This window comes from Elephantulus edwardii, unplaced genomic scaffold, assembly GCF_000299155.1.
Source record: "Elephantulus edwardii isolate Elephantulus edwardi_28Jun2011 unplaced genomic scaffold, EleEdw1.0 scaffold00271, whole genome shotgun sequence".
NCBI lineage: Eukaryota > Metazoa > Chordata > Mammalia > Macroscelidea > Macroscelididae > Elephantulus > Elephantulus edwardii.
In genome coordinates this window covers 2394378-2407158 of record NW_006400021.1, presented here as the reverse complement: position 1 = coordinate 2407158, position 12781 = coordinate 2394378, and the positions used below count along the sequence as shown (strand labels likewise).

At 40.5% G+C, this 12781-nt stretch overlaps 1 protein-coding gene across 1 annotated transcript in view; it reads right to left on the bottom strand.

Moving 5' to 3' along the window:
- Positions 1 to 12781, bottom strand: part of MCCC2 (methylcrotonoyl-CoA carboxylase 2 (beta)) — a 108731-nt gene that overhangs the window by 91257 nt on the left and 4693 nt on the right. The window contains exons 2-3 of the mRNA XM_006900036.1: positions 10155 to 10221; positions 2732 to 2816 (exon numbers count right to left, since the gene is read on the bottom strand). Of these exons, the coding sequence (XP_006900098.1) occupies positions 2732 to 2816; positions 10155 to 10221 (152 nt within the window). The remainder of the gene's footprint in view (positions 1 to 2731; positions 2817 to 10154; positions 10222 to 12781) is intronic.

Genomic DNA, 12781 nt, shown 5'->3' with positions numbered 1-12781 from the left:
TTGTTGATAACTCTTCCACCAATCCTGATGCCACATTCCTCCTCCTATAGCCCAGCGTCTTGGATGATCTGTTCTGCATAGAGATTGAAAAGGTATGGAGACAAAATATATCCCTGACGGGCCCCCTTCTTGATTTTGAACCATGTAGTATCTCCTTGCTCTATTCTGACGACTGTCTCTTAGTCCAAGTATAGGTTTCGCATTAGCACAATCAAATGTTCTGGGATTCCCATTCTTCTGAGAATCAGCCATAGCTTTTTGTGATTCATACAGTCAAAGGCCTTTGGATAGTCAATGAAGCACAGAAAGACATTCTTCTGGTATTCTCTGCTTTCTGCCAAGATCCATCAAACATTCCTATAATATCTCTATTACCACGACCTCTTCTAAATCCAGCCTGCACGTCTGGCAGTTCTCTGTTGACATATTTTTCCAAATGTTTTTGGATAATTTTCAGCAGAATCTTGCTTGCATGTGATATTAATGATATTGTTTGATAATTTCCACACTCTTTTGGGTCACCTTTTCTTTGGAATGGGAACAAGTATGAATCTTTTCCAGTCAGTTGGCCAGCTGGCTATCCACCAGATTTCTTGGCACAACTTAGTGAGCACATCCAGGGCAGTGTCTGTTTGTTGAAATAAATCAATTGTTATGCTATAGGTTTCATAGAAACACAACAAATTGTTCTGGGATTCCCATTCTTCTTAGAGTTAGCCATAATTTATTGTGATCCACATAGTCAAATACTTTTGCATAGTCAATGAAGCACACACATTCCTCTGGTACTCTCTGCTTCCAGCCAAGATCCAGCTAACATTAGCTATAATATCCCTAGTGCTACAACCTCTTCTAAATCCAGCCTGCACTTCTGGTAGTTCTCTGTTGGTGTGCTGTTCCAGTCATTTTTTGGATAATCTTCAGCAAAATCTTGCTTGCATGTGATATTAATGATATTTCCACACTCTGTTGGGTCACCTTTTCTTTGGAATGGGAATATGGATCACTTCCAATCAGTTGGCCAGGTGGTTGTCCTCCACATTTCTTGGCACAACTTGGTAAGCACAGTCAGGGCAGAATCAGTTCTTCCACATTCTGTTGGATCACCTTTCATGGGAATGCAATCTCTTCCAGTCAGTTGTCCAGGTAGCTGTCTTCCAAATTTCTTGGCACAGGCTGATAAACATGTCCAGGGCTTCATCTGTCATTTAAAACATGTCAATTTGTATTGCATCAACCCATAGGGCTTTACTTTTGCCAGTGTCTTCAAGTGAAGCTTGAACTTCTTCCTCCATTACAATTAGCTCTTGATCATATGATTGTTATTGTTGTTGTGTGCCATTGAGTTGGAAACAACTCACAGTTGACCCTCCAGTGGGTTATCAGAGGCAATTAATCACACTGGAAGAGACTGTCCATCTTTCTCCCATGGAGCAGGCTGTGGACTTGAACCAGGTGCCTTTTTGACTGCTGTGCAGCTTCTTGCCACTGGGCCACCAAAGCTCCTGAAATACTTCAGTGTCAGTCAATTCTTTTTGGTACAGTGACCTGTATATTCCCTCTATCTTCTTTTGATGCTTTCTGGATCATTCAAGATTTTGCCCATTGTATTTCTAAGAACTGCAACTCAAGGCTTGAATTTAGAAATGTAGAGCAAGTTGTTCCCTTTTTTCTATGACTCCAGCTCTGTGCACACCATCCTATATATGGCAAACTTTAGTTTGCTCCCTCCATTTCAACCACTCTTGCCCTCTGGCTACCCTTTAAGCATATCTGGCCCATCTTCACCTCAAGGTCTTTGTACCTAGGACACTCATTCCCCAATTATCTGCAGGGTTCACTGTTGCTTCCCTCAATCTTTGCTCAAATATCACCATCTAATTGAGGCTTGATTACCCCACAAAAAACTGCAACTGGCTCCCAACTCTTCCTTTTCACCCTTGTCTCTTTTCGTCCATGGTGTTTATCACCTGGGGACATCCCATGCCCTTTACATATCACAATTATTGCTCATTTTCTCTCCCCCTGATATAAAGTAAACTCTATCAAGGCAAAAACATTTCGCTCTTATTCAGTCTGATACCTAGCAGCCTCTCAATAAATATTTGTTGTTGAATCAATAACAGAAGGATATAGGCCTGGTGAGAGGTCAGGGGATTTTACTTTCCTATAGAAAGAGAATTGATGCCTTTGAACTGTGGTGCTGGAGAAGAATGTTGAATATACCATGGACTGCTAGGAGAACAAACAGGTTTGTCCTGGAGAAGGTGAAGACGGAATGCTCCTTGGAGTCAAGGATTCTGAAGCTTCATCTGACATACTTTGGTCATGTTGCAAGGTGGGACTGGCCCTTGGAGAGGGACATCATGTTTGGCAGAGTGGAGGGGCAGTGAAGGAGAGGAAGACCTTTGATGAGATGGATCAATTCTGTGACTGGAGCGGTGGGCATAAGTGTGTTTGCGATGGCTAGGTTGGCACAGGATAGAACAGCCTTTAGAGCTCTTGTACGTAGGTTCGCTATGAGTCGCAAACGACTCGATGGCACATAACAACAACAACATAACATGATAGTATTTTTACAATGTTTAGTTTCATCACTACAGTAACAACAATAATATGATAATAATTTTATAATGTTTCGTTCCATCATTACAGTAAGGATTGGGATTCAATATCATCTTACAAATATAACAAAAGAGAGACTGTTGTTAACACACAGTTAGTTACCAACCCCGGGTCTATAAGTCTGTCAATCCTTTCTCTAGGTAACAGCTTTCCTCTTGATATGTGAAGGGTTCGGGCTTTCTCACCACCTCCTACAATGAAACATGAGTAGATTAAATGACATGTGAATAACATAAGTTCATATTTCATTTAATGGCAGAGAAATCTATAAAGTTTAGTACGAAATATGGTGACATTTTAAGTCTAGCTCATCCTTTGAGAATTTTCCAGATCACACACTCAACTTACAATTTGCCAAATTTCTAAATAGACTTATACCTCTAAAAATCTGTCAATCCTAGATCCTTCAGAATATGGTTCTTATTAAGTCTTACTGTTGTGCAAGAGCCCTTGTGGCACAGAGGTTAAAATGCTATTTAAAAGGTTAGTAGTTTGAATCCACTCCCACTTGTGGGAGAAAGATATGGCAGTCAGTCACCATAAAGATATACAGCCTTGGAAGCCCTACAGGAGAAATTCTAGTTGGATATGCATTGATATGAGTCAGAACTGACTGGTGGGCTTAGCGCAAGAAAAGGCTCCAAGCTTTAGCAATGACTTAAAGGCTACATGAAGGAACTGTGATACATAATTTATTTCAGCAGGGGTTGTTGTCATTGTTGCTGTGTGTCGTCAAGTCATAATCAACCATAGCTAAACCTCCAGTGGGTTTTCAGAGGCAGTAAATCACACAGGAGGAGACTGCTCATCCTTTTCCCATGGAGCAGCTGGTGGATTCAAACCATGTGCCTTTGGGATTATACCTCAGTTTCTTACCACTAGATCACCAGAGCTCCCTTGAATAGGGGTACATTCAATCATTTCAGATAGAGAGCAAATTTTAGATAGCATTCAAGGCCAAGTCTGAGTTGTTCCTAAGTCTGAAGTTCCTAACCTGAGAAGTTACTATATATGGAGAGGTAGTATCAGGCCTCCAGGTGATCCTCTAAAACAGGTGTAGACTTACTCTCAGGAACAGGCCAAAAGGATAAAGCATCTAGTGTAGAAGGGTTCCACACTTTACACTAAGCTACTTTCTTCACTAAGGCCCTATACACATCAGCAGCCAACTTTAGGTAGTATCTTTGTATACCTACCACAAGTCAATTAAAAATCTCTGGTGGCAAAAAAAACCCAACAAACCTCTGGTGGCATAGTACATTAGGTGTTGGTTGCACTACTAACCTACAGGTTAGCGGTTCAAATCCTACCTACCACACTCCAAGGGAAAAAAATAAGCAGTCTTCTTCCATAAACACTTATAGACTCGAAAACTTCAGGGATGGTTGCTTTGAGCTGGAATCAACTAAACAGAAGTGGTTTGGGTTTTATGTCAATTATCTTGTATCCATCATTAACATAATCAAAGAGGGGGAAATACTATAAACAGTATTTTTTTGTTGTTGTTTTTTAATAAAACTTTTATGTTATACCGGTTTATTTTTCACACCAGATCTTTCCCATTTCCTTTTCCCACTCCTTCCTGCAGCCAGCAAATTGTTCAACAGATTAACCACTACCACCACCTCCCCCACCCATCCTCACCCCTCTGCTCTCACCCTACCCCCTTGGATCCTCATTCACATTCTACCATAACGGTTTTATACAGTATTTGTCCTTATGGGATTGAATTAGTTCACTTAGCATAATGCTCTCCAGTCCTTCTCAAGTTTGCTAGTGATTTAAAAATCATTGCTCTCGCATGCTACATAGTATTCCATCATGTGAATGTACCATAATTTCTCAATCCATTCGACTGTGGTTGTGCATTTGGGTTGTTTCCATGTTCCTGCAATGGTGAATAATGTTGTGATGAACATTGGTGTACAAGTCTTCATTTGTGCCTCAGTTCTCATTCTCTCAGGGTATATTCCAAGCAATAGAATAGCTGGATCATATGGAATTCAGCTTTCTGAAGAAATCTCAATCTGCATTCCAGAGAGGTTGTGCCATTTTACAATCCCACCAACAATGTATAAGAGTTCCTTTCTTGACACATCCTCTCTAACATTTATTACTTGCTATCATTATGAAGAGTATTTTTATTTAAATGAAAGAGAAATCTACCCAGAAGTAACAATACTCCTACATGTATAGATTTACATATAACAAAAAGAATATTCTGTTCTATGTACGAATTAACAAAAATATTTTTTTTAAAAAAAGGCTACAAAATTAAAACACTTCCTTCTAAGTAAAATACTTTAGTATCTTATTTTGAAAACTATACATTGTAGTGTAGCAGGCTGATTGTTCAAAATAGCTTTCCTAAGCCACTGCTTTTAACTTTTCCCCACAGGACTGCATTGTTGTTGTTAAGTGTTGTCAAATATGACTCAAAGCAAACCTATGAACAATAGATCTGAAACCCTGTCCTATCCTGTACTATCTTTATCATTCTGACCTCATTCCTGCAGACACTGTATCAATCCATTTCACTGAGGGCCTGTGTCTCTTTCACGGACCCTCCACCTTGCTTTGGTGGGATAGACACCTAAATTTAAAAATCACTTCAAGAACAAGTTTTGAAAAGAAGATTAATCAGAACTGGCTTTGACAAGCACTGTGGCATTTGGACAAGAACAAACTGGGAGGAGGGTAGAGAGAATGGTACAGCGGTGAATGAATGGAAACCCAAAATCTCTGTAAATGTTTATGAAAATTAATAAAATATAATTATAGAAAAAAAAGAACAAGTTTTGAGGTACTAAACATTAAGGATCAAAGACTAGATCAATTGTAGGATAGCACTAAAGATATCATTCATGAAGAGAGTAAAATGTCAGTAGAAGGTAGAGGAGAAAGAAGGACTAAAATGGATGTTAGAAGAGACTTTGAAAATTGCACTAGGGTATTGAGAAGACAAAACAAAGGGAAGAGATGCCAAAGTAAAAGAAATGAGCACACAAAGGGCAGCTCAACAAGAAAACACAAAGTATTATAGTGGAATAAGCAAAGACCTGGAGGGGGAGAATGAACAAACAAGAACTCGTTCTTCATTTCTCAAACTAAAAGAACTGTAAAACAAATTCAAGCCTCAAGTTGCAACACTGAGATGCACTGTGGGCAAAATCTTAAATGATCCAGGAAGCATTAAAAGAAGATTGAGGGAATATACAGAGTTACTATACCCCAGATTAAAAACGTACTGGTCAACAATGAAATATTTCAGGAAGGAGCATATGATAAAAGATTGGTGGTGATTAAGGAAGAAGTTCACACTGCATTGAAGGCACTGGTAAAAATTAAGGCCCCAGGAACTGATGGGATACCAACTGACACATTCCAAATAAATGCAGCCCTGGACATGCTCAGCAGTCTGTGACAGGAAATTTGGAATACATCTACCTGTATCCATATTTGTATAGAGATCTATATTTGTTTCTGTTCCCAAGAAAGGTGATCCAACACAATGTGGAAATTATCAAGTAATGTCATTAATATTACATGAAAACAAAATATTGTTAAAGACAGAGAACTTCCAGAAGTTCAAGTTGGGTTTAGAAGAGGCTGTGGCACCAGCATGACATCAGTGTGATACCTGCTAATGTCAGATCTTAGCTGAAAGCAAGGGATATCAGAAGAATGTCTATTTGTGTTTTATTGATTATGCAAAAACATTTGATTGTGCCGATCATAACAAACTATGGTTAACCTTGAGAAAAATGGGAATTCCAGAACACCTAATTGAGCTTCAATCAAATCTATATCTAGACCAAGAAGATGTTTCCCAAACATGATGAGGTTGTTGTTGTTACGTGCCATCAGGTTGCTTGCAACTCATAGCAACCTTACATACAACAGCTCTGAACCCTGCTCTATCATGAGCCAACCCCATCATCTCTTGCCACACCTATCCCCACTACCCCAGTCACTAAGTCAGTCCATCTCATGCAGGATATTCCTCTCTCGCGCTGTCCCTCCACCCTCCCAAGCATGATGTCCCTCTTCAAGGACTGGTCCCTTCTTGCAACATGTACAAAGTATATCAGATGAAGCTTCAGAATCCTTGTCTCCTAAAAGCAGCCTGATTATACATACCCTCTCTAGGACAACCCGGTTCTCCAAGCAGTCCATGGTATATTCAATACTTTTCTCCATCACCACAGCTTAAAGGCATTAACTCTCCTTCTAACAGCTCCAGTCATTGTCCGGCTTTCTGATGCATAGGAAATAATTATGAAGACATGCAAATAGAGTGTGTGTTAGTCTACCTATGAAGTGGGTGACAGTCTGGCCATTCTACTAGATTTAAACTGAACAGGGTCAGCACCAGGAATTGGGAATCTCACTCCCAACAAGCAAAAAGAAGGAGACAACACAGTGTTAATCCTTGGGGCCAGAGATTCCTGTGCCAATCAACTCAGGATCTACAGGAAAGAAACCTTCTCAGCAAAGAACCTGAGATTAAAAGGAGACACAGTTGACCTTGAGACTGATGCCCCGCAGAGCCAGAGTCAGAGGCCTTCAGTCAAGCTTGCTGGGGGACCTGAGAGGATGTCATAATTGGCCAGACTAAAAGCTTTGTAATACTATTCTAGAGCTTCAAAGATGAAGGCTGAAGGACCTGAAAGCATGCTTCAGAAGCTGTCCTAATTTAGATTGTAACTTTCCTAATAAATCCTATCATTTTAAGCATAGTTCTGTGAGGTCTATATAACCATTACAAAGGCTTTCTGATCCAGGCTATGATCTTCACAGTGACTTGGTATGCATCAGAGAGCTAGATAATGAACAAGGATGGTATTAGATGCCTTTGAATTGTGGTGCTGGAAAAGAGTGCTAAACATACTGTGGGTTACCAAGAGAACAAAACAGGTCTGGCTCTAGAGAGAATAAAACCAACTTGGCTCTTTGGAGGCGATAATTTTTAAGCTCTGTTTCACATACTTTGGGCATGTGCTCAAGAGAGACCAATCCTTGGAAAAGGACATCATGCATGAAGGGTGGAGGGGAGGAGACAAAGACTCTGGATGAGATGTATTGACACAGTGACTAGGGGAACAGGGCCTGGTATGTCAAAGACAGTGAGATTGGCTCAGCACAGGACAGAGTTCAGAGCTATTGTATTGTATTGTATTGTATTGTATTGTATTGTATTGTATTGTCACTGTGAGTCGCAGGCAACTTGACAGCACATAACAACAACTTACTTCCAAGCTACATAACACATATAAAAAAACAAAGCCACTGCTATCAAGTCAGTTCCAACTGACAGCTACCCTCCATCAAGTTTCTGATATAAAATGGAAGGCAACTGCCCATCCTTCTTTTCTTAGAGTACTTTGTGGAGTCAAATTGCCAGTCCTTATTCAGTAACACAACACATAATGCACTACACTACCAGGGTCTCTTATCTAACACAGTAGAAAATGCATAATTGCACAAAGTTTAGTATATATAGTATGAATGCGGATTATGAACAGGAATTATTTTCATTCCTTTAAGAAAGATGAAGATTCTCACCACTGGATCAACTGGCAGCACCACGACAGAATGGAGAAGCGACTGAGGTTGTTAACAATTTCAGTGTGCTCTGCTCCATAATCAACACTCTTGGCACCAGGAGTCAAGAAATTAAAAGACAATTTGCTCTGGGGAAGGTTGCTGTCAATGATTTCTTAAAAGTGCTGAAGAACAATATCAGTTTGGAGTCTAAAGTGCACCTGATCAAGGCCGCAGTCTTTGCAGTTACTTGGTATGCATCAAAGAACTGGACAATGACCAAAGATGACAGAAGAACTGATGCCTTTGAGTTGTGGTGCTAGAGTACTGAACATACCATGGACTGCCAAGAGAATAAACATATTTACCCTAGAGACGGTGAAAGCAGGCTGCTCCATCTTACATACTTTGGGCATGTTTCCAGGAGGGAACAGTGCCTGGAGAAGGACATCATCCCTGAAAGGGTAGAGGGACACGGTAACCAGGGTAGTAGGGGTGGTGTATTAGGGACAGTGAGAATGGCAGGAAAGGGCAGAGTTCAGAGCTATTGTACATAAAGCCACTACGAGTTGCTGGTGACTCAATGGCACATAACACAATGACAAGTGGAGAAAAATATGAGCTACAGTTAAAATAACACTTTAGTTAAAATATTTAAATTCTGATAAATTTCTAATTCCTTTCAAACAGCGACAAGACTATAAAGCTGGAAAAACTAAGACAGTAATGTTGTTGTTGTTGTTGTTGCTGTTATATGCCGTCGAGTCGCCTGTGACTCATAGTGGCCCTATGTACAACAGCCCTAAACCCTGCTCTATCCTGTGCCAATATCCTTGTCTCTGACACACCTATCCCCATTACCCCAGTGACTGAATCAATTCATCTCATCAAGGGTTTTCCTCTCCTGCACTGTCCCTCCACCCTCTCTAAGGACTGGTCCCTCCTTACAACATGTCCAAAGTATGTCAGACCAAGCTTCAGAATCCTTTCCTCCAAGGAGCAGCCTGGCTTCACCCTCTCCAGGACAAGCCTGTTTGTTCTCTTAGCAATCCATGGTATACTCAATACTCTTCTCCAACACCACAGCTCAAAGGCATCAATTCTCGTTCTATCATCCCTAGTCACTGTCCAGCTCTCTGATGCATAGCAAGTGACTGCAAAGACCATGACCTGGATCAGGCACACCTTAGTCTCCAGACTGACATCGTTGCTTCTTCAGTACTTTAGAGAGCTCTCTAACTGCAGACTTTCCCATCACAATACATCTTTTAATTTCCTGGTCGCTGGTGCCAAGAGTGTTGATTGTGGAGCCAAGCAAACTACAGCTGTAAACAATCTCAATCTCTCCACCATCCACCATGATGTTGCCAATCGGCCCAGTGGCGAGAATCTTTGCCTCAATCCATACTGAAGGCTGCAGTCCCTGACCTTCTACAGCAAGCACTTCAGGTCCTCCTCAATTTCAGCAAGCAGGGTTACCTCATCTTCATAAGGCAGATTGTTGATATATCTTCCTCCAATCCTGATGCCACATTTCTCCTCATAGAGCCCAGCCTCCCAGATAATCCGTTCTGCATAAAGATCGAAAAGGTATGGAGACAGGATACATCCCTGCCATACACCCTTCCCAATTTTGGACCATGCAGTGTTTCCTTGCTCTGTTCTGACGCCTGCTTCCTTGTCCAAGTATAGGTTTCACAGTAGCACAATTAAGTGTTCTAGGATTCCCCCTCTTCTCAGAGTTAGCCACAGTATGTTGTGTCCACACAGTCAAACGCCTTTGCATAATCAATGAAACACAAATAGACAGTAAAGGGGGAGAAAAACTGAAGTAAAATGCCTACTTAACAGCAAGTGCATAGTCTTGAAGAGCCATAAATTTAATGCTATGCATTTTTTCTACAAACTATAATTAAGAAATAATTAAAGAAAAAAAAAAGACCATTTTTAAAAGTTAAAAACCACAGAATAAATGCTGTGTTTACCTAGTCTTATGTGCTGTGCTCGTTCATGGAGCTGATTTACTAGTGCTTTCATCTGTTCATAATTTTCCTAAAACAGAAACCAAAAGAGGGCAGAAATATTAGCGATTAAGTTTTACCAGAAAAAGACTCAAAACTACACGCCTGTGCCACCCACTGTGTGTTTTCCACACTGGCCACCCGCCACCCATGTGGATTTATTGACTGTATACCGAAATCACTGGGATATTTAAAAGGGCAAGGGGGGAAGCTGGTGTCTGGTTTTCCCTTCCACCCTGAGATCTGACATCCATGGTCTTAGATGTGGCCTCAGCATTACTATTTTCAAGAAGTCCTCAGTGATTTAATATGCAATCTAAGAGAGGTACACCAGCCCATAACCTCCATTCCTGAGTTTCCAGGGCAACCAAAAGCATTCCAGAAAGGGCTTGGTATGAGTCAAATCTCTCATCTCACTATGGGACCATTTTCAGATTATTAGTGTCTATGGATGTTAGCTCTCACAGCCTAGTGGGTAAGAAACTGTGCTGCCAAGTTAAAGGCACCTGGTTTGAATCCACTGGCTGTTGTGAGGGTGAAAAATGGGCAATCTTCTCCTGTGCAATTTACAGGCTCTAAAAACCCACCGGAGGGTCAGTGAGTCCATTCCAACTTTACAGTATTATGACAGTAATGATGGTGTTAACACGTGTTAACACAACTAAGGAAGCTGAGAACTTTGCTGAGTTCCAAATGTACTCCAACAATTATCCACACATGGTCGTATTGTTTCATCCATACTCTGCCCCATCCCCCAAACAAAAATTAGTCCTAAGAAAATCCAGACATTCTAACATTTCATCTTTAAGGATTTCATTATCTGTAAAAGATAACTCATTGCCTTTGCTTCAGAACTAACTCACAGCTGACCCTCCATTAAGTTTCCAAGGCTGCACAAGAAGAGATCATCCATCTTTCTCTCTTGAAGCTGATGGTGGATTTGAACTGTCAAAGAGACATGGCCTTTGGGTTAGCAGTGCATCTCCCTATGGACTAGGCCACCAGAGTTCCCTCTAAAAGATGAGGACTTAGAATATATTTATGACCACGATACCATTATCACATCATAATCTTTAATATCATCAAATAATTCAGTTAGTGAAAACATCTCCCTCAACTGTTAGGATCCTCTAGGGTCACTATGAGTTGGAACTGACTCAGTGGCAATGATTTTGGGTTTTGTTGGGTTGTGTTTTTGGGATTTTTTAATATAAGCTCTATATATTCACACTTGGCTGATAAGCTTCTCAAGTCTTTCCTGAAATATAAATCTCCACATCATTTCCCCTCAGAATGTCTCATTTGTCCTAGATATTTTTCCTACAGTGTTGGATATGTCTCTTTATCTCCTTTAATGCTTCTTTGACCTCCTTCTTCCTCAGTAGAACTAGAGGTTAATGAGATTCAAGAGTGCCTTTATTTCCAGTTTTTTAATTCTTTCCACACTGAATCTCAATCTCATTTTTCTCCTTCTGCAGACTACCTTGTAATTTCCTACTAACTTTGCAACCACAGGCACCAAGCTTCAAATGCAATCACCACCACTCACTGCATTAACCACATTACCCAATTTAGAACTGCAACAATCAAAGACTAAAGCTAGTTACACAAGGAATCTTTACCCCACTTGGGCCAGCCTCTCAGTTAAGAAATAAAGGAAGAAACACACACTAGCTATCAAGGATTTATGAAGCACATAAGTAGTGGGAGAATTGAGAGCACACAGCTGAAACAGAGCTGAGAAAGTGAGGTGGTCAACCTGTCCCCTGCCCCTACCCTCAGCCTAAAAACACTGTCATTGAGTGGACGCCATCCCAGGGAGACTTTTTTTCAGGTTTTAAAGCTATAAAGATGGGAGGAGACTGGCTATATTGGAGCCGCTGGTTGTTTCAAACCAATGGAATTCCAGTTCAAGAAACAGAACCTATCTATACTAATACAGGAGTTATACTAATACAGGAGTCTTGATACAAGATACTGCTTTATCCTTTGCTTCCCATTTAGGAGTGTATCTGTATAAAAGTTTGCTGCTTGAAGCTAGACACCTATCCCCAAAATGTACACCTAAGAGAGCTCTTTTCATATCTGGAATGGCTTAAGAGAAACTCATCACTCTCTCAATGCTATCTAATCTGCAGTAAACAGTTATCTGCATATCTATGCATTCCTCCTTAATAGTGAAATTCCATTATTCAAAGGGGCTGCATGACCATCTGGAAAAAGTAGCATACTTGAGCCTTTCCTAGTAGCTAAGTTCCATGTGACTCAGTTCTAACTAATGAAATGTAAGAAATTGTGAGCTATAACTTCTAAGCAGATTCCTTATTAAGAAGCAAGTGAGTAAAAAAAAAAAAGCAAGTGAGTATGCCACTTTTTATCTACTCAACTGCCTCCTTCTGTGTATTTGAAACTAAGATATAACGGCTGGAGCTTAAGCAGCGACATTGAACAATGAGGTAGATTGTATTTCTTGCTTAAAAACAGTCCTTTCTCCCAGAAGAGCTGTGGGTGAGCATTTACATTACTGGTAAGTATATTCGTTTTCTCTTGGACACAAGAGCCTACTATTTGGTCCTAAAAGCCTTCTGAGG